This window comes from Chiroxiphia lanceolata, chromosome 27, assembly GCF_009829145.1.
Source record: "Chiroxiphia lanceolata isolate bChiLan1 chromosome 27, bChiLan1.pri, whole genome shotgun sequence".
NCBI lineage: Eukaryota > Metazoa > Chordata > Aves > Passeriformes > Pipridae > Chiroxiphia > Chiroxiphia lanceolata.
In genome coordinates this window covers 2611999-2630773 of record NC_045663.1, presented here as the reverse complement: position 1 = coordinate 2630773, position 18775 = coordinate 2611999, and the positions used below count along the sequence as shown (strand labels likewise).

At 57.3% G+C, this 18775-nt stretch overlaps 1 protein-coding gene across 18 annotated transcripts; it reads left to right on the top strand.

Moving 5' to 3' along the window:
- Window positions 1-1673: 1673 nt before the first annotated feature.
- On the top strand, window positions 1674-18312 carry LOC116799118 (splicing regulatory glutamine/lysine-rich protein 1-like). Of its 18 annotated transcripts, none has more exons than XM_032711984.1 (8): window positions 2508-2513; window positions 8357-8467; window positions 9457-9499; window positions 11435-11465; window positions 14671-14974; window positions 16736-16763; window positions 17529-17678; window positions 18075-18312. In XM_032711984.1, exons 2-8 carry the CDS (start codon window positions 8385-8387, stop codon window positions 18291-18293), a joined length of 858 nt encoding a protein of 285 aa, XP_032567875.1. In that variant the 5' UTR covers window positions 2508-2513; window positions 8357-8384; the 3' UTR covers window positions 18294-18312. The 18 variants fall into 18 exon arrangements, 17 of the variants coding, with proteins under 17 accessions (XP_032567873.1, XP_032567875.1, XP_032567880.1 ...); XM_032711974.1 differs by lacking the exons at window positions 2508-2513; window positions 8357-8467 and adding exons at window positions 9283-9296; window positions 12077-12250 and having other exon boundaries at window positions 9369-9610; window positions 11266-11738; window positions 13767-14974; XM_032711988.1 differs by lacking the exons at window positions 2508-2513; window positions 8357-8467; window positions 14671-14974; window positions 16736-16763 and adding exons at window positions 12556-12798; window positions 15349-15453; window positions 15801-15887 and having other exon boundaries at window positions 9348-9610; window positions 11266-11680; window positions 17573-17678.
- The last annotated feature ends 463 nt before the right edge of the window (window positions 18313-18775 follow it).

Sequence of the window (18775 nt, the reverse complement as noted above, 5' to 3'; positions counted from 1 at the left end):
TTTAGAGCGGATTAAAGTCTGGATTAATGGGAGCCTTGACTTGAATCTTGGTCTCACGCAGCGGCTGGGAAGCGAACCCCAGATCCTCACCAGCCCCCCAACCCTGCTGCCCCCCACCCCACCCTACGGCAGTGCCCAACACCCCGGAGGCATCACCCCCACTCCCACTATCCCCAGGGATTTGCTCCCGACCCCATGTTGTGCCAGAACAGCCGGAGCAGCTGTTCTCGCTCTCCTGAACAGTTGTGCCATCAACCTGCCCGCCATAAATCACCCTCCGGGCTCATCCGGTCCCGCTGGCCCTTGGCAGAGGTGTGAAACCAGCCATTAGCCAGGAATGGCATGGAATGAATGGGCTGGTGGGCTCAGGGAAATGCTGATGGATCCAGGGGAGGAGAAGCGCTGGCAAAACATGGTGGGTTCCTCTTGGCAGGGCTGGTCCCCATCACTGCCTGGTCCTGTGTCCCCATCACTGCCTGGTCCTGTGTCCCCACCACTGCCTGGTCCTGTGTCCCCATCACTGCCTGGTCCTGTGTCTCCACCGTTGTTTGGTCCTGTGTCCCCCCTGCTGTCCCGTCCTGTGTCAGCGTCACTTCCCCATCCCACATCCCCCATTTCTATCCCATCCCATGTCCCCATTCCTGCCCCATCCCATGCCCACATTCCTACCCTATCCCATGTCCCCATTCCTGTCCTGTCCTGCACCCCCATCCCAAACCTCCATCACTGGGACAACCCCGCAGCTCTTTCACCTCTTCACCGTTGCTGAAGGTGCAGTGGAGGGTGACAGGGTGGGCACGTGGGGGGCACCCTGCTGTCCCCAGGGCACTCCCGTGTACCCACCACCCCAATTCCCATCTCTGGGACAATCTCAGGGATGTTCCCACGCCTTGCACAGCTCTGCACCTCACTCCAGCCCTGGAGTGGGACCCCAAACCCTCCCTGCAGGGCTGGGGTCACACCGAGGGGAGCCCCCCCAAATCCGTGGATGCTGCCCACGTGGACGGAGCAGCCACTGCGGATCAGTGGGGATGGGAGCTGGCGCCGCATGAAAACAGGGAATAAAAAAGAGAAGCAGCAGGATCTGGGCCAGCTCCGAGCGGCCTCTCCCCCCGTCCCTCCTCTCCTTTCAGGGAAATGAAACGAGGCTTTGCAGCAGCTCCTCTCCCGCCCGCCGAGCATCGCCCGTCCCCGGGGAGGCTCACGGCTCATCTCGTTCCCTCTCCCACGGCAGATCCCGCCTGGATATCCCTGACACCACCAGTAACACCAGTCGCGGCTGCTCCCCCCAGGCCGGGTGCGGGGGGCTCCGCTGGGGCCAGCGGGGATGGTCCCCACGGAGGCAGCGCCTGAATAATTCAGGAGAGCTCGGCGAGAGAAACAGGATCTGCTGCCCGCCGGGTCGCAGAGGGGTGCTGGGAAGGGCACGGAGCAGCTCCCTGTCCTTCTCCTCATCCCCAGTGTCGCTTTGTCGCACCACTTCAAGGACCCTACTCCACCAGGATCGAGAGGCGGTTGCCGCCGGCACATCCCGGCTCCAAGGGGACCAGGGAGTGCCCCAGCGCCCTGCTTGGCTGTGCAGAGGGACAGGATGGGGACACGATGTCCCCAGCACCCACCTGTCCCCATGGGGATGGCACATGCCAGAGCCCAGCAGCTCCTGGGGCAGGGGATGGCGTCGCTGCCCATAAAGCCACTATTGTCACCGGGGCATGTGTGGGGTGGGGAAACCCCCGTCGCGGGGCGGTGAATCCCTCAAGCCCTTCCCTCTCCAGCATTTTGCATTCCCACCACTCCCTTCCCTCTCCGCACAGCTGTGCCCGGCCACAATGGCCCCTTCTTGCCGCGTCACCGGCGCCGGCTGCGCTCCCTCGGCCCCTTCCCCAGCCCCGAGCCACCCCGCTGGCAGCCGAGGCGGAAAAATTCATCCCAGGAAAGAAAAAAAATCCGTCCTGGCAGGCACCAGCTCCGGGAGAGAACCGCGAGCAGGGTCAGCTCTCCTGACCGATTATCCCAGCGATGCTCCGGAATTTTTAGCTGGCTACGGATAGAAGGAAAGGCAGAGGGTGGAGGTGTCACTTAGGGGTGCTGGTAGCACCCAAAGGGTGGCTGGTGAGACCATGGGACTGTCCTAAAGCCGCGGGGACAGGCAGTGGCTGTGGCACGGCCACCCAGCTCCTGAATCCTGGGATTGTATCCCCGACCAGCTTCATCGAGGAGGAGAAAAAAAAAAACAGGCAGAGCTCGGCACTGGCACCAGAATCCTGGTGGCATCCCGGTGGCATCGGTGTCACCAGTGCAGGCAGGACCCAGGGTGATAACGGGGAACTGATAATTCAAGGTGGCCCAGGGATTTGCTGCTCCTCAGGCTCCCAGACCCAGGGAAGGGTGCAGCCCCACAGGGATGGGGTGGAAATGGGGGCTCAGGACCCACTGAGCTGGAGGGGTGACACCGAGGGTGCTTGGTCGCAGGGCGGGGGCATCTTTGGGGTGGTGGGTGCAGCCCGATGGAGGTTGATGGGGCTGGGTGCTGATGGGTGTCCCCAGAATGGAGCAGGACACCCCAACATCACCTTGTCACCACGCTCTGGGGGACACTGGGGCTGGTCCCCAGCTCAGAGATTTAACCTCTTTGCTCCCGGTCCTCCCCCAGGGCAAAGGGGTTTCGTGGGTCCCCAGGACCACATGCCTGAGCAGCACAGTCCCCTGCCCCCCTCCTGGGCACCCCCACCGCACATCTGGCCCCGTGCCACAGCTGGAGCGGGCGCCTTCTGCCTCTGTTTGTTCACAGCGAGCGCCGAGGCTCGTGAGTTAATTAAAGCTCGATCGAAACTGTCGTCAGGCAGTGCCGCTCCTCGAGAGGCTGCGAGCGCTCCCATCCCCCGGGAAGGGATGGAGGAGGATGCTCAGGATGCTCCGGGGGAGAGAGAGACACCCCGGGGAAGGAGTTGTTGTGATTACCCTCCCCGGGAGGAGGTAAAACTCCAACCCCGTCCTGGGGACACCGCGTCCGGTGTCCTGTCACTGCCTGAGCGTGACCCACTTACCAAGCGCTGAGCTGAGCCCCGGCTGCTTAATTTGGGGCTGGGGGCTGCTGGGGGGGGGGTTCCTGCCAGGCCGAGCCGTGCCGTTCCAGGCCGAGCCGAACGCAGGGCCCCGGGCGCGCTCCGGCCGCGCCGGCCGGGACAAAAGGGAATGTAGGTTAAAGCACAAAGTGCTGCGGAGCCCGCTCGGCAGCACCGAGGGGGGGCCGGGGCAGGCGCCCACCGCTGCAATTAACTAATTGCTCTGTGTTCGCTCGCAGGGGACGAGGGGGTTGCTGTCACCGCTCCCTGCTGCACTCTCCATCTGAGAAAGCCGCCCCCGGGGGCACCGTGCCCCCCGTGTGCCCCCCTGCGCTCTGCACGGAGCTGGAGGAGGAGGGGGAGCCCCCAAACCTGCTGCCCCCAGCCCAGCTGGATGTGATGTCCCTGATGTCCCCACCGCTGGGGACAGTGGGGGTGATGCTCTCTTAGCACCAGGGATGGATCTGGCTTTCCCTCTACGTTTTGGGGGTGCCCTGCTGTGCCCCAAAGATCCCTCATGGCCTAAATTCTGCCCAAGTCATTGAGTGGGAACCAGAAATGTCCCACTCAGATGGTGCCCGAGGAGAGTGTGGGAGCCTGTGACATCACCAGGAGCCCGAGTGACAAATGGCATCATCAGAGGGGGTCATTGTGTCACCTTGTGGGGCAGAGGGACCCCCGGGCTGTTGGGTGGTGGCAGCAAGGATGGGGTGGGCAGACAGGATGCTGCTGACATCATCAAGCTGGTCCATGACATCAGCTGGTGGCACTTAGGAGGGGACAGAGAGAGAGGGGTCTGGGCAGGCTGTACAGGAGCCCTGGGGTGAGGAGGAGGAGGAGCACGGTCCCATGGAACGATGTCCTCAGCTCATGGCTGCAGAGCCTGTCCTTGTGCTGGTGACATATTGACTGACAATTCTTAATCAAGTATATTATTAATTAGCAGCAGAGCTGGCTGGTTAATCCTGGGCCTGGCTGGGAGCCGGTGGTTTGTGCTGACAGAGCCTGGGATCGTGACACGGTCGGTCACGTGCCACCATTCTGGGACCTGCTGTGCCAGGCCCCCCACGCTGGCCCAGGGCATCCCACTGCCACTGGAAAGGCATGGATGGCATCCACCCCGGGGCTCAGGGTGGCCTCACCCGTTGTGCACACTGGTGACCCAAACCCCACGGGATTTCACCCCAAACCGCAGGGGATTTCACCCCAAAACCCCAGGGGATTTCACCCCAAAACCCCAGGGGATTTCACCCCAAAAGTGGTGGGTGTCACCACAGGATTCGCCCTGGCACAGCGGGACAGGCGGCTGGTGGGTGGGCACCCGTCTGCTGTGCTGCCTCCGTGCCATCTGGGCCACGCCGGTGGGGGTGACATGTGTGTCACTGGTGCCACACGTGTCCCCAGCCGTCGCCGTGGTGGTCGTGCCGTGGAGGGTGCTGGGGACCAGCCCTGCCTGGGGCATCCCCCTGCCCTCGCCTGTGGGGATGGTGCCCCCCAGGAGAGCACCTCAGACCTCACGTGTGACCTTGACCCCACTGTCCCCAGCCCAGCCTGGGGGTTCCCAGGGGGACCTGCGGGCTCAGGGACGAGTGGAAGGGGCTGAGGACCAGCTGCTCCATCCCCATCTGAGCCCACTCCAGGGCCATTCCCCCCGCAGATCCATCCCGCATTTCCCTGCCTGTCTCAGCCATCTGCCGAGACCCCCCGCGGGCAGGGGGGGCGCGCAGGTTTGCTCCCCAAATCCCTACCCCGGTGCCGGTCCCAAAGCTGGGCTCGGAGCATTTTGCTCACCGTTTTGGTGCAGAAGATTTAATTTTGGTCCTAATCCCTCCCAGCGCCGGGCTCGCCTCCCCGCGCGGCTGTCGGCGGCGATTTCCCAGCCCTAATTAAAGCTCGGAGCGTGTGGCGGCGGCTCCCTGGGGATGCTTCCCTTGCTTCCCAGTTTCCCGTCAAGATCAAGGGGATAAACCAATGTTACCGGCAAAGTTAATGCCGGCGGCAGCTGAGGGAAGCGGTGACGAGCCCTGAGCTGGTGGCAGCCGCGGATCCGGAGGCGAATCCCGCCTCGGAACGCTGCCTCGGGGGCCCGGGGATGGCAGGAGGGCCCGGAGGTGGTGAGATGAGTTGTGCAGGTCTCAGCTCAGCCCCGAGACCCGTCTGTGGCAGCTTTTTGTGGCCTCACTGGGTGTGTGGCATCGCCAGGCAGCCGTGTCCCTGCCCGAGTGTCCCCAGGCAGCACGGGAGGTTTTGGGGTGTCACTGCCCTGTTCGAGTGTCCCCAGGTCTGGAAGCAGGGGAGGTTTTGGGATGTCACTGCCCTGCCCAAGTGTCCCCAGGTCTGGAAGCAGGGGAGGTTTTGGGATGTCACTGCCCTGCCCAAGTGTCCCCAGATCTGGCAGCAGGGGAGATTTCTTGGGGTGCCACAGCCATCCATCAGCTGCTGTTCCCCTCCCGCTCCCCATTTTCACCCCAAAAATGACACCTCCTGGCCCAGAGCACCCCACTGACCCGCGGGGAGGGACACCCAGGCTGGCACCCAGCCTGGTGAGCCGGGAGAGCCGGGAGAGCGGAGCTGCCTCCCTCCTTCCAGGCACCTGCCAGGCAGCCAAATCCCGGCCATCTGTGCCCGCTCCCAGCTGCCAGCCAGCTGCTCTGGGCACCCAAAAACCCACCCAGGGCCCCGCAGGGTGGTTTCCCAGGCCTGGCAGGGGGATGGCTGCTGGATGCTCCGGCTGCTTGGCATGGCTGCTGCCTGCTTAATTGCGCTGAAAGCACAACAGATGGCAGAAGGGCTTCAAGATGTTCTTTTCCAACATTTTGGGCTCGTTTGCTCGCCTTCCTCCAAAGCAGCTCCAAGGAGGGAGGTTGGGAAGAGCCCTGTGTGCACGGGGAGGGATGGTGACCACGAGGACGAGTCCAGTGGTGCAGCTGGGGAATTAAAGGGAATTAAAACACTTGCTGGGCTCACACTGCTCCGCTTTCTTCCCGCTGTAATCCCTGGGCCTGCTGCCCTTCCTGCCCGCACCTCCAGCACCTGCCTGCTGCTCCCAGGGGACAAAAGCCCCTTTGCCATGTGCCCAGGGCAGCTGGTGGCAGCAGCTGGGGGCTGGGGGGTCACCTCCATGCCATGGGGGGCTGGTGAGGGACCTCGTGTCTTCTTCCCAGAGATCTGGGTCCTGACATGCTCCGGTCCTGCCGTGTCCCCAGCTGTACCAGGCTCTCCCACTGTGGCACTGGGAGCAGCACCAGGGCCCAGCAGGTACCAAGCACCCTGGGGTGGTTTGTCATCTCCAGCCTGAGCTGGGTGCTGTGTGTCTGTGCAAGGCTGGCACCCATCCAAGACCAATATCCCTGTCCACAGCACCCATCCTCCATCACCCACCCCTGTCCCCATCACCCATCCCTGTCTCCAGCAGCCATCCCTGTCCCCATAATTCATTCCTGTCCCCATAACTCATTCCAGTCCCCATCACCCACCCCTGTCCCCATCACCCATTCCTGTCCCCATAACTCATTCCTGTCCCCATAACCCACCCCTGTCCCCATAATTCATTCCTGTCCCCTTAATTCATTCCTGTCCCCAGCACCCATCCTTGTCCCCAGCACCCATCCCTGTCCCCATCACCCATTCCTGTCCCCATAACTCATTCCTGTCCCCATAACCCACCCCTCTCCCCATAATTCATTCCTGTCCCCTTAATTCATTCCTGTCCCCAGCACCCATCCCTGTCCCCAGCACCCACCCCTTCCCCAGCACCCACTCCTGTCCCCATCACCCACTCCTGTCCCCAGCACCCATCCCTGTCCCCAACAGCCATTCTCCATCACCCATCCCTGTCCCCATCACCCATCCCCGTCCCCATCACTCATCCCTGTCCCCACAACTCATCCCTGTCCCCATAACCCATCCCTGTCCCCATCACCCATCCCTGATCCCATAACTCATCCCTATCCCCAGCACCCATCCTCCATCACCCACCCCTGTCCCCAGCACCCACCCCTGTCCCCAGCACCCACCCCTGTCCTCAGCACCCACTCCTGTCCTCAGCACCCACCCCTGTCCCCATCACCCACCCCTGTCCCCATCACCCACCCCTGTCCCCAGCACCCACCCCTGTCCCCAGCACCCATCCCAGCCCCTCCACCTGCCCCCCTCCCGCGGCTCTCGGGGCCGAGGTGTGTCACCGGGCGCCTTTGATGAATTATTTATGAGGCAGGTGACCTCATTCATTCAGATTGATTTTCCTCCGTGTCACTCCAATTCCATCGTGCTCCTGGAACCGGCGGCACGTCAGGTGCTGAGCCTTGGGGACAGGCGGGGGCACGAGCCCAAGGCCCGTGCTTTGCCAGCTCAAAAACCATTAATTTTAAGAATAATATTAATATTATCACTGCCAGCGCCAGTGTCAGCGTTGTCATTATTAAAAGAAAGGTTTAAAAATAAAATAAATATGTTAATATTATTGTTATTATTATTATTATTATTATTATTCCTCTCTTCTATTCCCCCAGCACCCCGGGCTGTGCCCACTCTGCCTTGCCCAGTGCAGACAGACCCACATCTGCCAGCGGGTGGGTGGCCCAGGGCCACCAAGGGCCATGTTGTCACCTCTGCAGGGTGTCCCCAAGCAGAAGGGTGGCAGTGGCAGCCTGGGTGCTTTCCCACTGCCTTAAGGACGTGGGTTACAAAACCACCGTTGGGTTAAAACTGGAGATATTTGAGGATTTGGGGTTGCAGTTATGTTTAAATGCTCTTCTCTGTGTTCAGCCAGTTGCTTGAGTTTATTAGAAATATATATTAAAAAAGTGACGTGTGTTTGTTTGTACACAGAGAGGCCTCTCACTGCCTGTCTGAGCGTTCCATGCCTCAGATTCCCTCCTGGCTGGGCAGGAGGAGCAGCCCCTGGGCCCCTCTACGTGGAGGTGACCCTTGGGGACACGGATAAGTTGCTGCTGGGTGACAGTGGGACTGGATGCTCCTGATGGTCTCTTCTAGCCTTGGTGTTCCAGTGACTCTGGGATTGCCCAGACCAGGCCTTGAGGAGCCACATGTGGTCCCTGTGGTGCCACTTTTCCAGCTGTTGGTGAGGTGCTGGGTGTGGCCCTCTGTGACACAGGGACCCTTTGTGATGTGGGACATGGTGGTGCCCAGAGACCCCTGTGACATCAGAGAGCCCCCCCTGCCCCGGGGGGATCCAAGGGACACAGAGCTCAGCCCAGCCCAGAGAGCTGCTCTGCCCGGAGGGAGCAGCTCACTGGATCCCTGTGTCTGTGCAGCACAGGGCAACCGAGATGGACAACGAGGGGATGGCACAGATGGATGAGGAGAAGGGGAACCCCAATCCCAGCCCACCCTGGGCCTACAGCCAGGCCTGCAGAGGAGGCCAAGTGGACGTGCCATGGGTCAGAGCTGGGCAGCAGCATCAACACAGAAACCAGGATTAACACCCTATCAGCTGGATCACACTGGAACCAGGACTGCTGGATCACTGTTGGATTGTGGACTGACATCCCATCTGATGGATTGACACTGAACCCTGGACCAACATCCCATCTGCTGGATCAACACAGGAACCAGGACTGATGATCTCCCAGGAGGGAGCAGCTCACTGGATCTCTCTCTCTCTCTCTTTTACAGGACAGGACAAGAGGGACAGACAAGGAGTGGATAATGGAGACAGACAATGAGAGGATGAGAGAGATGGACAAGGAAAGGATGATGGATTTGGACATGGAGAGGACAATGGAGGTGGACAATGTGGACATGATGGATATGGACAAAAAGAGGATGATGGAGATGGACACGGAGAAGGGGAATCCCAGCTCCCAACCCACCCAACACCAATGGCTGGGCCTGCAGAGGAGGCCAAGTGGATGTCCCATCGGCCAGAGTGGTGCAGTTGGATCAACACAGAAACAAGGATTAACACCCTATCAGTTGGATTGACTCTGGAACCAGGACTGCTGGATCGCTGTTGGATTGTGGACTGACAACCCATCTGATGGATTGACACTGAACCCTGGACCAACATCCCATCTGCTGGATCAACACAGGAACCAGGACTGATGATCTCCCAGGAGGGAGCAGCTCACTGGATCTGTCTCTCTCTCTCTTTTACAGGACAGGACAAGAGGGACAGACAAGGAGTGGGTAATGGAGACAGACAATGAGAGGATGAGAGAGATGGACAAGGAAAGGATGATGGATTTGGACATGGAGAGGACAATGGAGGTGGACAGTGTGGACACAACTGATATGGAACAAAAGAGGATGACAGAGAGGGACAAGGAGATGATGATGGAGATGGACACAGAGCAGGGGAACCCCAACTACCAACCCGCCCAATGTCAATGGCCAGGCCTGCAGAGGAGACCAAGTGGACGTGCCATTGGCCAGAGCTGGGCAGCTGGATCAACACAGAAACCAGGATTAACATCCCATCAGTTGGATTGACATTGGATTGTGGACTGGCATCCCATCAACTGGATCAACACAGGACTCCAGACTGACATCCCATCACTGGATGGACACTGGACTCAGGACTGGTGAGCTCTTTTTCTCTCCCTTTCCCTCTTTTCCCTCCCTGCCCTGGGTTTTGACAGTAGGTCAGGGACTCTCAGGAATTCCTCCTGCCCTGCCCAGCCCAGCCTGCAAAGCCCAGGCTGTGCCCTCTGTAGAGGGGGGATCAGGTGGGACCGGAACCAAAGCCCCCCAGGGCTCTGGGCACAGCAGGGCCTACAAGCCCACAGGGCCTGGGGCTGTCCCGGGCCGGGTCCAGGTGGTCCCAGGGTTGGTGGGGTGCTGGGTGTGGCCCTCTGTGACACAGGGACCCTTTGTGATGTGGGACATGGTGGTGCCCAGAGACCCCTGTGACATCAGAGAGCCCCCCCTGCCCCGGGGGGATCCAAGGGACACAGAGCTCAGCCCAGCCCAGAGAGCTGCTCTGCCAGGAGGGAGCAGCTCACTGGATCCCTGTGTCTGTGCAGCACAGGGCAACCGAGATGGACAACAAGGGGATGGCACAGATGGATGAGGAGAAGGGGAACCCCAACTCCCAGCCCACCCGGGCCTACGGGCGGGCCTGCAGAGGAGGCCAAGTGGAGGTGCCATGGGCCAGAGCTGGGCAACTGCATCAACACAGAAACAAGGATTAACACCCTATCAGCTGGATTGACTCTGGAACAAGGACTGCTGGATCAGTGTTGGATTGTGGACTGACATCCCATCTGATGGATTGACACTGAACCCTGGACCAACATCCCATCTGCTGGATCAACACGGGAATCAGGACTGATGTTCTCCCAGGAGGGAGCAGCTCACTGGATCTGTCTCTCTCTCTTTTACAGGACAGGACAAGAGGGACAGACAAGGAGTGGATAATGGAGACAGACAATGAGAGGATGAGAGAGATGGACAAGGAAAGGATGATGGATTTGGACATGGAGAGGACAATGGAGGTGGACAATGTGGACATGATGGATATGGACAAAAAGAGGATGATGGAGATGGACAAAAAGAGGATGATGGAGATGGACACGGAACAGGGGAATCCCAGCTCCCAACCCACCCAACACCAATGGCTGGGCCTGCAGAGGAGGCCAAGTGGATGTCCCAACGGCCTGAGTGGTGCAGTTGGATCAACCCAGAAACCAGGATTAACACCCTGTCATCTGGATCAAGCCTGGAATAAGGACTGCTGGATCTGTGTTGGATTGTGGACTGACATCCCATCACTGGATGGACATCGAACCCAGGACTGGTGAGCTCTTTTTCTCTCCCTTTCCCTCTCTTTCCCTCCCTGCCCTGGGTTTTGACAGTAGGTCAGGGACTCTCAGGAATTCCTCCTGCCCTGCCCAGCCCAGCCTGCAAAGCCCAGGCTGTGCCCTGTGCAGAGGGGGGATCAGGTGGCACAAGGGCCAAAGCCCCCAGGGCTCTGGGCACAGCAGGGCCTACAAGCCCACAGGGCCTGGGGCTGTCCCGGGCTGGGTCCAGGTGGTCCCAGTGTTGGTGGGGTGCTGAGTGTGGTCCTCTGTGACACAGGGACCCTTTGTGATGTGGGACATGGTGGTGCCCAGAGACCCCTGTGACATCAGAGAGCCCCCCCTGCCCCGGGGGGATCCAAGGGACACAGAGCTCAGCCCAGCCCAGAGAGCTGCTCTGCCAGGAGGGAGCAGCTCACTAGATCCCTGTGTCTCTGCAGCACAGGGCAACCGAGATGGACAACAAGGGGATGGCACAGATGGATGAGGAGAAGGGGAACCCCAATCCCAGCCCACCCTGGGCCTACAGCCAGGCCTGCAGAGGAGGCCAAGTGGAGGTGCCATTGGCCAGAGCTGGGCAGCTGGATCAACACAGAAACAAGGATTAACACCCTATCAGCTGGATCAACTCTGGAACAAGGACTGCTGGATCACTGTTGGATTGTGGACTGTCACCCCATCTGATGGATTGACACTGAACCCTGGACCAACATCCCATCTGCTGGATCAACACAGGAACCAGGACTGATGATCTCCCAGGAGGGAGCAGCTCACTGGATCTCTCTCTCTCTCTCTTTTACAGGACAGGACAAGAGGGACAGACAAGGAGTGGATAATGGAGACAGACAATGAGAGGTTGAGAGAGATGGACAAGGAAAGGATGATGGATTTGGACATGGAGAGGACAATGGAGGTGGACAATGTGGACACGACTGATATGGAACAAAAGAGGATGACAGAGAGGGACAAGGAGATGATGATGGAGATGGACACAGAGCAGGGGAACCCCAACTACCAACCTGCCCGATGTCAAAGGCCAGGCCTGCAGAGGAGGCCAAGTGCACACACCATTGGCCAGAGCTGGGCAGCTGGATCAACACAGAAACCAGGATTAACACCCTATCAGCTGGATCACACTGGAACCAGGACTGATGATCTCCCAGGAGGGAGCAGCTCACTGCATCTCTCTCTCTTTTGCAGGGCAGGACAACAGAGATAGACAAGGAGTGGATAACAGAGACAGATAATGAGAGGACAACAGAGATGGACAAGGAGAGGACAGAGGAGATGGACAATTAGGACATGATGGAGATGGACAAAGAGAGAATGACGGAGATGGACATTTTGAGTACAGTGGAGATGGACGGAGCAGGGGAACCCCAACTCCCAGCCTGTCCTGGGCCAACGGTGGGGCCTGTAGAGGAGGTCAAGTGTACGTGCCATTGGCCAGAGTTGGGCAGCTGCATCAACACAGAAACCAGGATTAACACCCTATCAGCTGGATCACACTGGAACAAGGACTGCTGGATTGATGTTGGATACTGGACAGACATCCCATCTACTGGATCAACTCTGGAACCCAGACTGACGCCCCATCTGCTGGATCAACACGGGAATCAGGACTGATGATCTCCCAGGAGGGAGCAGCTCACTGGATCTCTCTCTCTCTCTCTTTGCAGGAGAAGACAACAGAGACAGACAAGGAGTGGATAATGGAAACAGGATGAGAGGAGGATGGTGATGGACACGGAGAGGACAAGGGAGATGGACAATGAGGACACGATGGAGATGGACAGAGAGAGGACACCGGAGATAGACAAGAAGATGACAATGGAGATGGACAAGGATGCAAAGAAAATTAAAAATTGGAAGAACTACCAGCAATTAACAGATGACAGTGGAGCCATGCAGCCAGAGCTGGGCAGCTGCATCAACACAGAAACCAGGATTAACATCCCATCTGATGGATCAACATTGGAACCAGGACTGATGATCTCCCAGGAGGGAGCAGCTCACTGGATCTCTCTCTCTCTCTCTTTTACAGGACAGGACAAGAGGGACAGACAAGGAGTGGATAACGGAGACAGACAATGAGAGGATGAGAGAGATGGACAAGGAAAGGATGATGGATTTGGACATGGAGAGGACAATGGAGGTGGACAATGTGGACATGATGGATATGGACAAAAAGAGGATGATGGAGATGGACACGGAGCAGGGGAATCCCAACTCCCAACCCACCCAACACCAATGGCTGGGCCTGCAGAGGAGGCCAAGTGGATGTCCCAACGGCCAGAGTGGTGCAGTTGGATCAACACAGAAACCAGGATTAACACCCTGTCATTTGCGTTGACATTGGATTGTGGACTGACATCCCATCTGCTGGATCAACACTGGACTCCAGACTGACGTCCCATCACTGGATGGACACTGGACCCAGGACTGGTGAGCTCTTTTTCTCTCCTTTTCCCTCTCTTTCTCTTCCTGCCCTGGGTTTTTACAACAGGTCAGGGACTCTCAGGAATTCCTCCTGCCCTGCCCAGCCCAGCCTGCAAAGCCCCCCAGGGCTCTGGGCACAGCAGGGCCTACAAGCCCACAGGGCCTGGGGCTGCCCCGGGCCGGGTCCAGGTGGTCCCAGTGTTGGTGGGGTGCTGGGTGTGGCCCTTTGTGACACAGGGACCCTTTGTGATGTGGGACATGGTGGTGCCCAGAGACCCCTGTGACATCAGAGAGCCCCCCCTGCCCCGGGGGGATCCAAGGGACACAGAGCTCAGCCCAGCCCAGAGAGCTGCTCTGCCAGGAGGGAGCAGCTCACTGGATCCCTGTGTCTGTGCAGCACAGGGCAACCGAGATGGACAACAAGGGGATGGCACAGATGGATGAGGAGAAGGGGAACCCCAATCCCAGCCCACCCGGGCCTACGGTCGGACCTGCAGAGGAGGCCAAGTGGACGTGCCATGGGCCAGAGCTGGGCAGCTGGATCAACACAGAAACCAGGATTAACACCCTATCAGCTGGATCACACTGGAACCAGGACTGATGATCTCCCAGGAGGGAGCAGCTCACTGCATCTCTCTCTCTCTCTCTCTCTCTCTCTCTCTCTCTTTTGCAGGGCAGGGCAGAAATGGACAAGGAGAGGACATAGGAGATGGACAATTAGGACATGATGGAGATGGACAAAGAGAGAATGACGGAGATGGACATTTTGAGTACAGTGGAGATGGACACAGAGCAGGGGAACCCCAACTCCCAGCCTGTCCTGGGCCAACGGTGGGGCCTGTAGAGGAGGACAAGTGGACGTGCCATGGGCCAGAGCTGGGCAGCTGCATCAACACAGAAACCAGGATTAACACCCTATCAGCTGGATCACACTGGAACAAGGACTGCTGGATTGATGTTGGATACTGGACAGACATCCCATCTACTGGATCAACTCTGGAACCCAGACTGACGCCCCATCTGCTGGATCAACACTAGAAACAAGACTGATGATCTCCCAGGAGGGAGCAGCTCACTGGATCTCTCTCTCTCTCTTTTGCAGGACAGGACACAGAGACAGACAAGGAGGGGATAATGGAAACAGGATGAGAGGAGGATGGAGATGGACATGGAGAGGACAAGGGAGATGGACAATGAGGACACGATGGAGATGGACAGAGAGAGGACACCGGAGATAGACAAGAAGATGACAATGGAGATGGACAAGGATGCAAAGAAAATTAAAAATTGGAAGAACTACCAGCAATTAACAGATGACAGTGGAGCCATGCAGCCAGAGCTGGGCAGCTGCATCAACACAGAAACCAGGATTAACATCCCCTCTGATGGATCAACATTGGAACCAGGACTGATGATCTCCCAGGAGGGAGCAGCTCACTGGATCTCTCTCTCTCTCTTTTTCAGGACAGGACACAGAGACAGACAAGGAGTGGATAAGATAAGAGAGACTGACAAGGAGAGGATGGAGGAGATGGACAAGGAGTGGACAGCAGAGACAGACAATCAGAGGATGACGGAGGACAATGAGAGGACAGAGGAGATGGACAACAAGAGCACAAGGGAGATGGACAAGAAAAGGACGATGGGGATAGACATGGAGAGGACAACAGAGATGGACAATGAGTACATGATGGAGATGAACAAAGAGAGGACGACAGAGTTGAACAGTGGGAAGACAAGGGAGATGGACAAAGAGAGGATGACAGAGATGGACAAGGAGCAAGGGAACCCCAATTCCCAGTACATCCAGGCCAACAACCGGGCCTGCGGAGGAGGCCAAGTGGACGTGCCATTGGCCAGAGCTGGGCAGCTGCATCAACACAGAAACCAGGATTAACATTCCATCAGCTGGATCAACACTAGAACCAGGACTGCTGGATCGATGTTGGATTGTGGACTGACACCCCTTCTACTGGATCAACACTGAAACCAGGACGGCTGGATTGATGCTGGATACTGGACAGACATCCCATCTACTGGATGAACTCTGGAACCCAGACTGACGCCCCATCTGCTGGATCAACACTGAAACCAGGACTGATGATCTCCCAGGAAGGAGCAACTCACTGGATCTCTCTCTCTCTCTCTTTTGCAGGACAGGACACAGAGACAGACAAGGAGTGGATAATGGAGACAGAGAATGAGAGGACAGAGGGGATGAACAAGGAAAGGATGATGGAGTTGGACATGGAGAGGATAAGGGAGATGGAGAATGAGGACATGATGGAGATGGACAAAGAGAGGGCAATGGAGATAGACGAGAAGATGGTGATGGAGATGGACATGGAACAGGACATGGAGCCATCCAGCCAGAGCTGGGCAGTTGGATCAACACAGAAACCAGGATTAACATCCCACCTGATGGGTCAACACTGGAACCAGGACTGATGATCTCCCAGGAGGGAGCAGCTCACTGGATCTCTCTCTCTCTCTCTTTGCAGGAGAAGACAACAGGGACAGACAAGGAGTGGATAACGGAGACAGACAAGAGGATGATGGAGATGGACAAGGACAGGACAGCAGAGATGGACAAGGAATGGATAATGGAGACAGACAATGAGAGGACAACGGAGATGGACAATGAGGACAAAATGGAGATGGACAAAAAGAGGACAACAGAGGTGAACAAGGAGAGGACAACGGAGAAGGACAAAGAGAGAACTACAGGGATGGACACTGAGCAGGGGAACCACAACTCCCAGCCCACCCTGGGCCAACAGCCAGGCCTGTGGAGGAGGCCAAGTGGATGTCTCATCAGCCAGAGCTGGGCAGCTGGATCAGCACAGAAACCAGGATCAACATCTCATCTCCTGCATCAACACTGGAACCAGGACTGATGATCTCCCAGGAGGGAGCAGCTCACTGGATCTCTCTTTCTCTCTTTTGCAGGACAGGACAACGGGGACAGACAAGGAGAGGAGGATGGAGGTGGACATGGAGAGGACAACAGAGATGAACAATTAGGACATGATGGAGATGGATAAAAAGAGGACGATGGAGACAGACAAGAAAAGGACAACGGAGATGGACACTGAGGACTAAGGACAAAAGAAGAGGATGACAAAGACGGATACTGAGAGCACGATGGAGATGGACAACAAGAGGGCAACAGAGATGGACACAGAGCAGGGGAACCTCAATTCCCAGCCTGCCCAGGGCCAACAGCTGGACGTGCAGAGGAAGCCAAGTGAATGTCTTGTTGGCCAGAGCTGGGCAGCTGGATCGACACAGAAACCAGGATCAACATCCCATCTACTGGATCAACACTGGAACCAGGACTGATGATCTCCCAGGAGGGAGCAGCTCACTGGATCTCTCTCTCTCTCTTTTGCAGGACAGGACAACGGAGATGGACAAGGAGTGGATAACGGAGACAGACAACAAGAGGACGGAGGGGATGGACAAGGAAATGATGATGGAGATGGACAAGGAGAGGACAATGGAGATGGACATGGAGAGGACAGTGGAGATGGACACAGAGCAAGGGAACTCCAATTCCCAATCCACCCAGGGCCAGTGGCCCAGTCTGTGAAGGAGTCCAAGTGGACATCCCATCAGCCAGAGCGGCACAGCTGGATCAACACAGAAACCAGGATTAGCATCCTATCAGCTGGATCAACACTAGAACCAGGACTGCTGGATTGATGTTGGATTGTGAACTATCATCCCATTTGATGGATCAACACTGGAACCAGGACTGATGATCTCCCAGGAGGGAGCAGCTCACTGGATCTCTCTCTCTCTTTTACAGGACAGGACAAGGGAGACAGACAAGGAGTGGACGATGGAGATGGACAAGGATTGGATGGAGGAGATGGACAACAAGAGGATGATGGAGATGGACATGGAGAGGACAAGGAGATGGACACGGAGCAGGGGAACCCCAACTCCCAGCCCATCCAGGGCCAGTGGCTGGGCCTGTGGAACAGGCCAAGTGGACGTCCCACTGGCCAGAGTTGGGCAGCTGGATCAACACAGAAACCAGGATTAATATCCCATCAGCTGGATTGACCCTGGAACCAGGACTGCTGGATTGATGCTGGATGCTGGACTGACATCCCATCTGCTGGATGAACACTGGAACCAGGACTGATGTTCTCCCAGGAGGGAGCAGCTCACTGGATCTCTCTCTCTCTCTCTCTCTTTGCAGGACAGGACAACAGAGATGGACAAGGAGTGGATAATAGAGGCAGACAAGAGGATGACAGAGATGGACAAGGAGTGGATAACGGCGACAAACGATGAGAGGATGATGGAGATTGCAAGGAAATGGCAATGGAGATGGACAAGGAGAGAACAAGGGAGATGGACAGAGGAGGACATGATGGAGATGGACAAAAAGAGGACAACAGAGGTGAACAACCAGAGGACAATGGAGACGGACAAAGAGAGAACTACAGGGATGGACACGGAGCAAGGGAACCCCAATCCCAGCCTACCCAGGGCCAACGGCTGGGCCTGCCAAGGTGGCCAAGTGGACCTGCCATGGGCCAGAGCTGGGCAGCTGGATCAACACAGAAACTAGGATTAACATTTCATGAGATGGATCGACACTGGAACCAGGACTACTGGATCGATGTTGGATTGTGGACTGACATCCCATCTGCTGGATCAACACCGGAACCAGGACTGATGATCTCCCAGGAGGGAGCAGCTCACTGGATCTCTCTCTCTCTCTCTTTTGCAGGACAGGACAACAGAGATGGACATGGAGAGGACACCAGAGATGGACAGTTAGGACATGATGGAGATTGACAAGGAGAGGACAACAGAGGTGAACAACAAGAAGACAATGGAGATGGACAAGGAGAAGACAACGGAGATGGACAAGGAGAAGACAATGGAAATGGACAAGGAGAAGACAATGGAGATGGACAAGGAGAGGACAGCAGAGATGGACAAGGAGAGGATGACAGAGACAGACAAGAAATGGAAGATGGAGGCGGACACTGAGAAGACAACACGTTAATAAAAGATGCTTATTTTTTTAATGCTGCTCATCTGTTCTTGGTCCATCTCAGGAGAAAGGCAGGTGTTGGCAGCATAAATAATCATGGAATCACAGAATATCCTGAGGTGGAAGGGAGCCACAAGGATCATCCAAGTCCAACTCCTGGCCCTTCACAGGACACCCCAACAATGCTGCACCCCCCTGCCGAGCACCCCCGTGCCAGGGCATCCCCCTGGACACACATCCCCCCAGCTGAGCATCCCCAAAAGCAACATTCCTCCAGCTGAGCATCCCTCTGCCAGCCAGAGCATCCCCCTGGGGAATCATCCTGCAAGCCAGGCATCCCCCCAGACAAGCATCCCTCCAGCTGAACATCCCTCTCTCAGAGCATCCCCCTGGACACTCATCCCCCCAGCCAGGCATCCCTCTGGCTGAGCATCCCCCCAAACAAGCATCCCTCTGACAGAGCATCCCTCCAGCTGAGCATCCCTTTGCCAGAG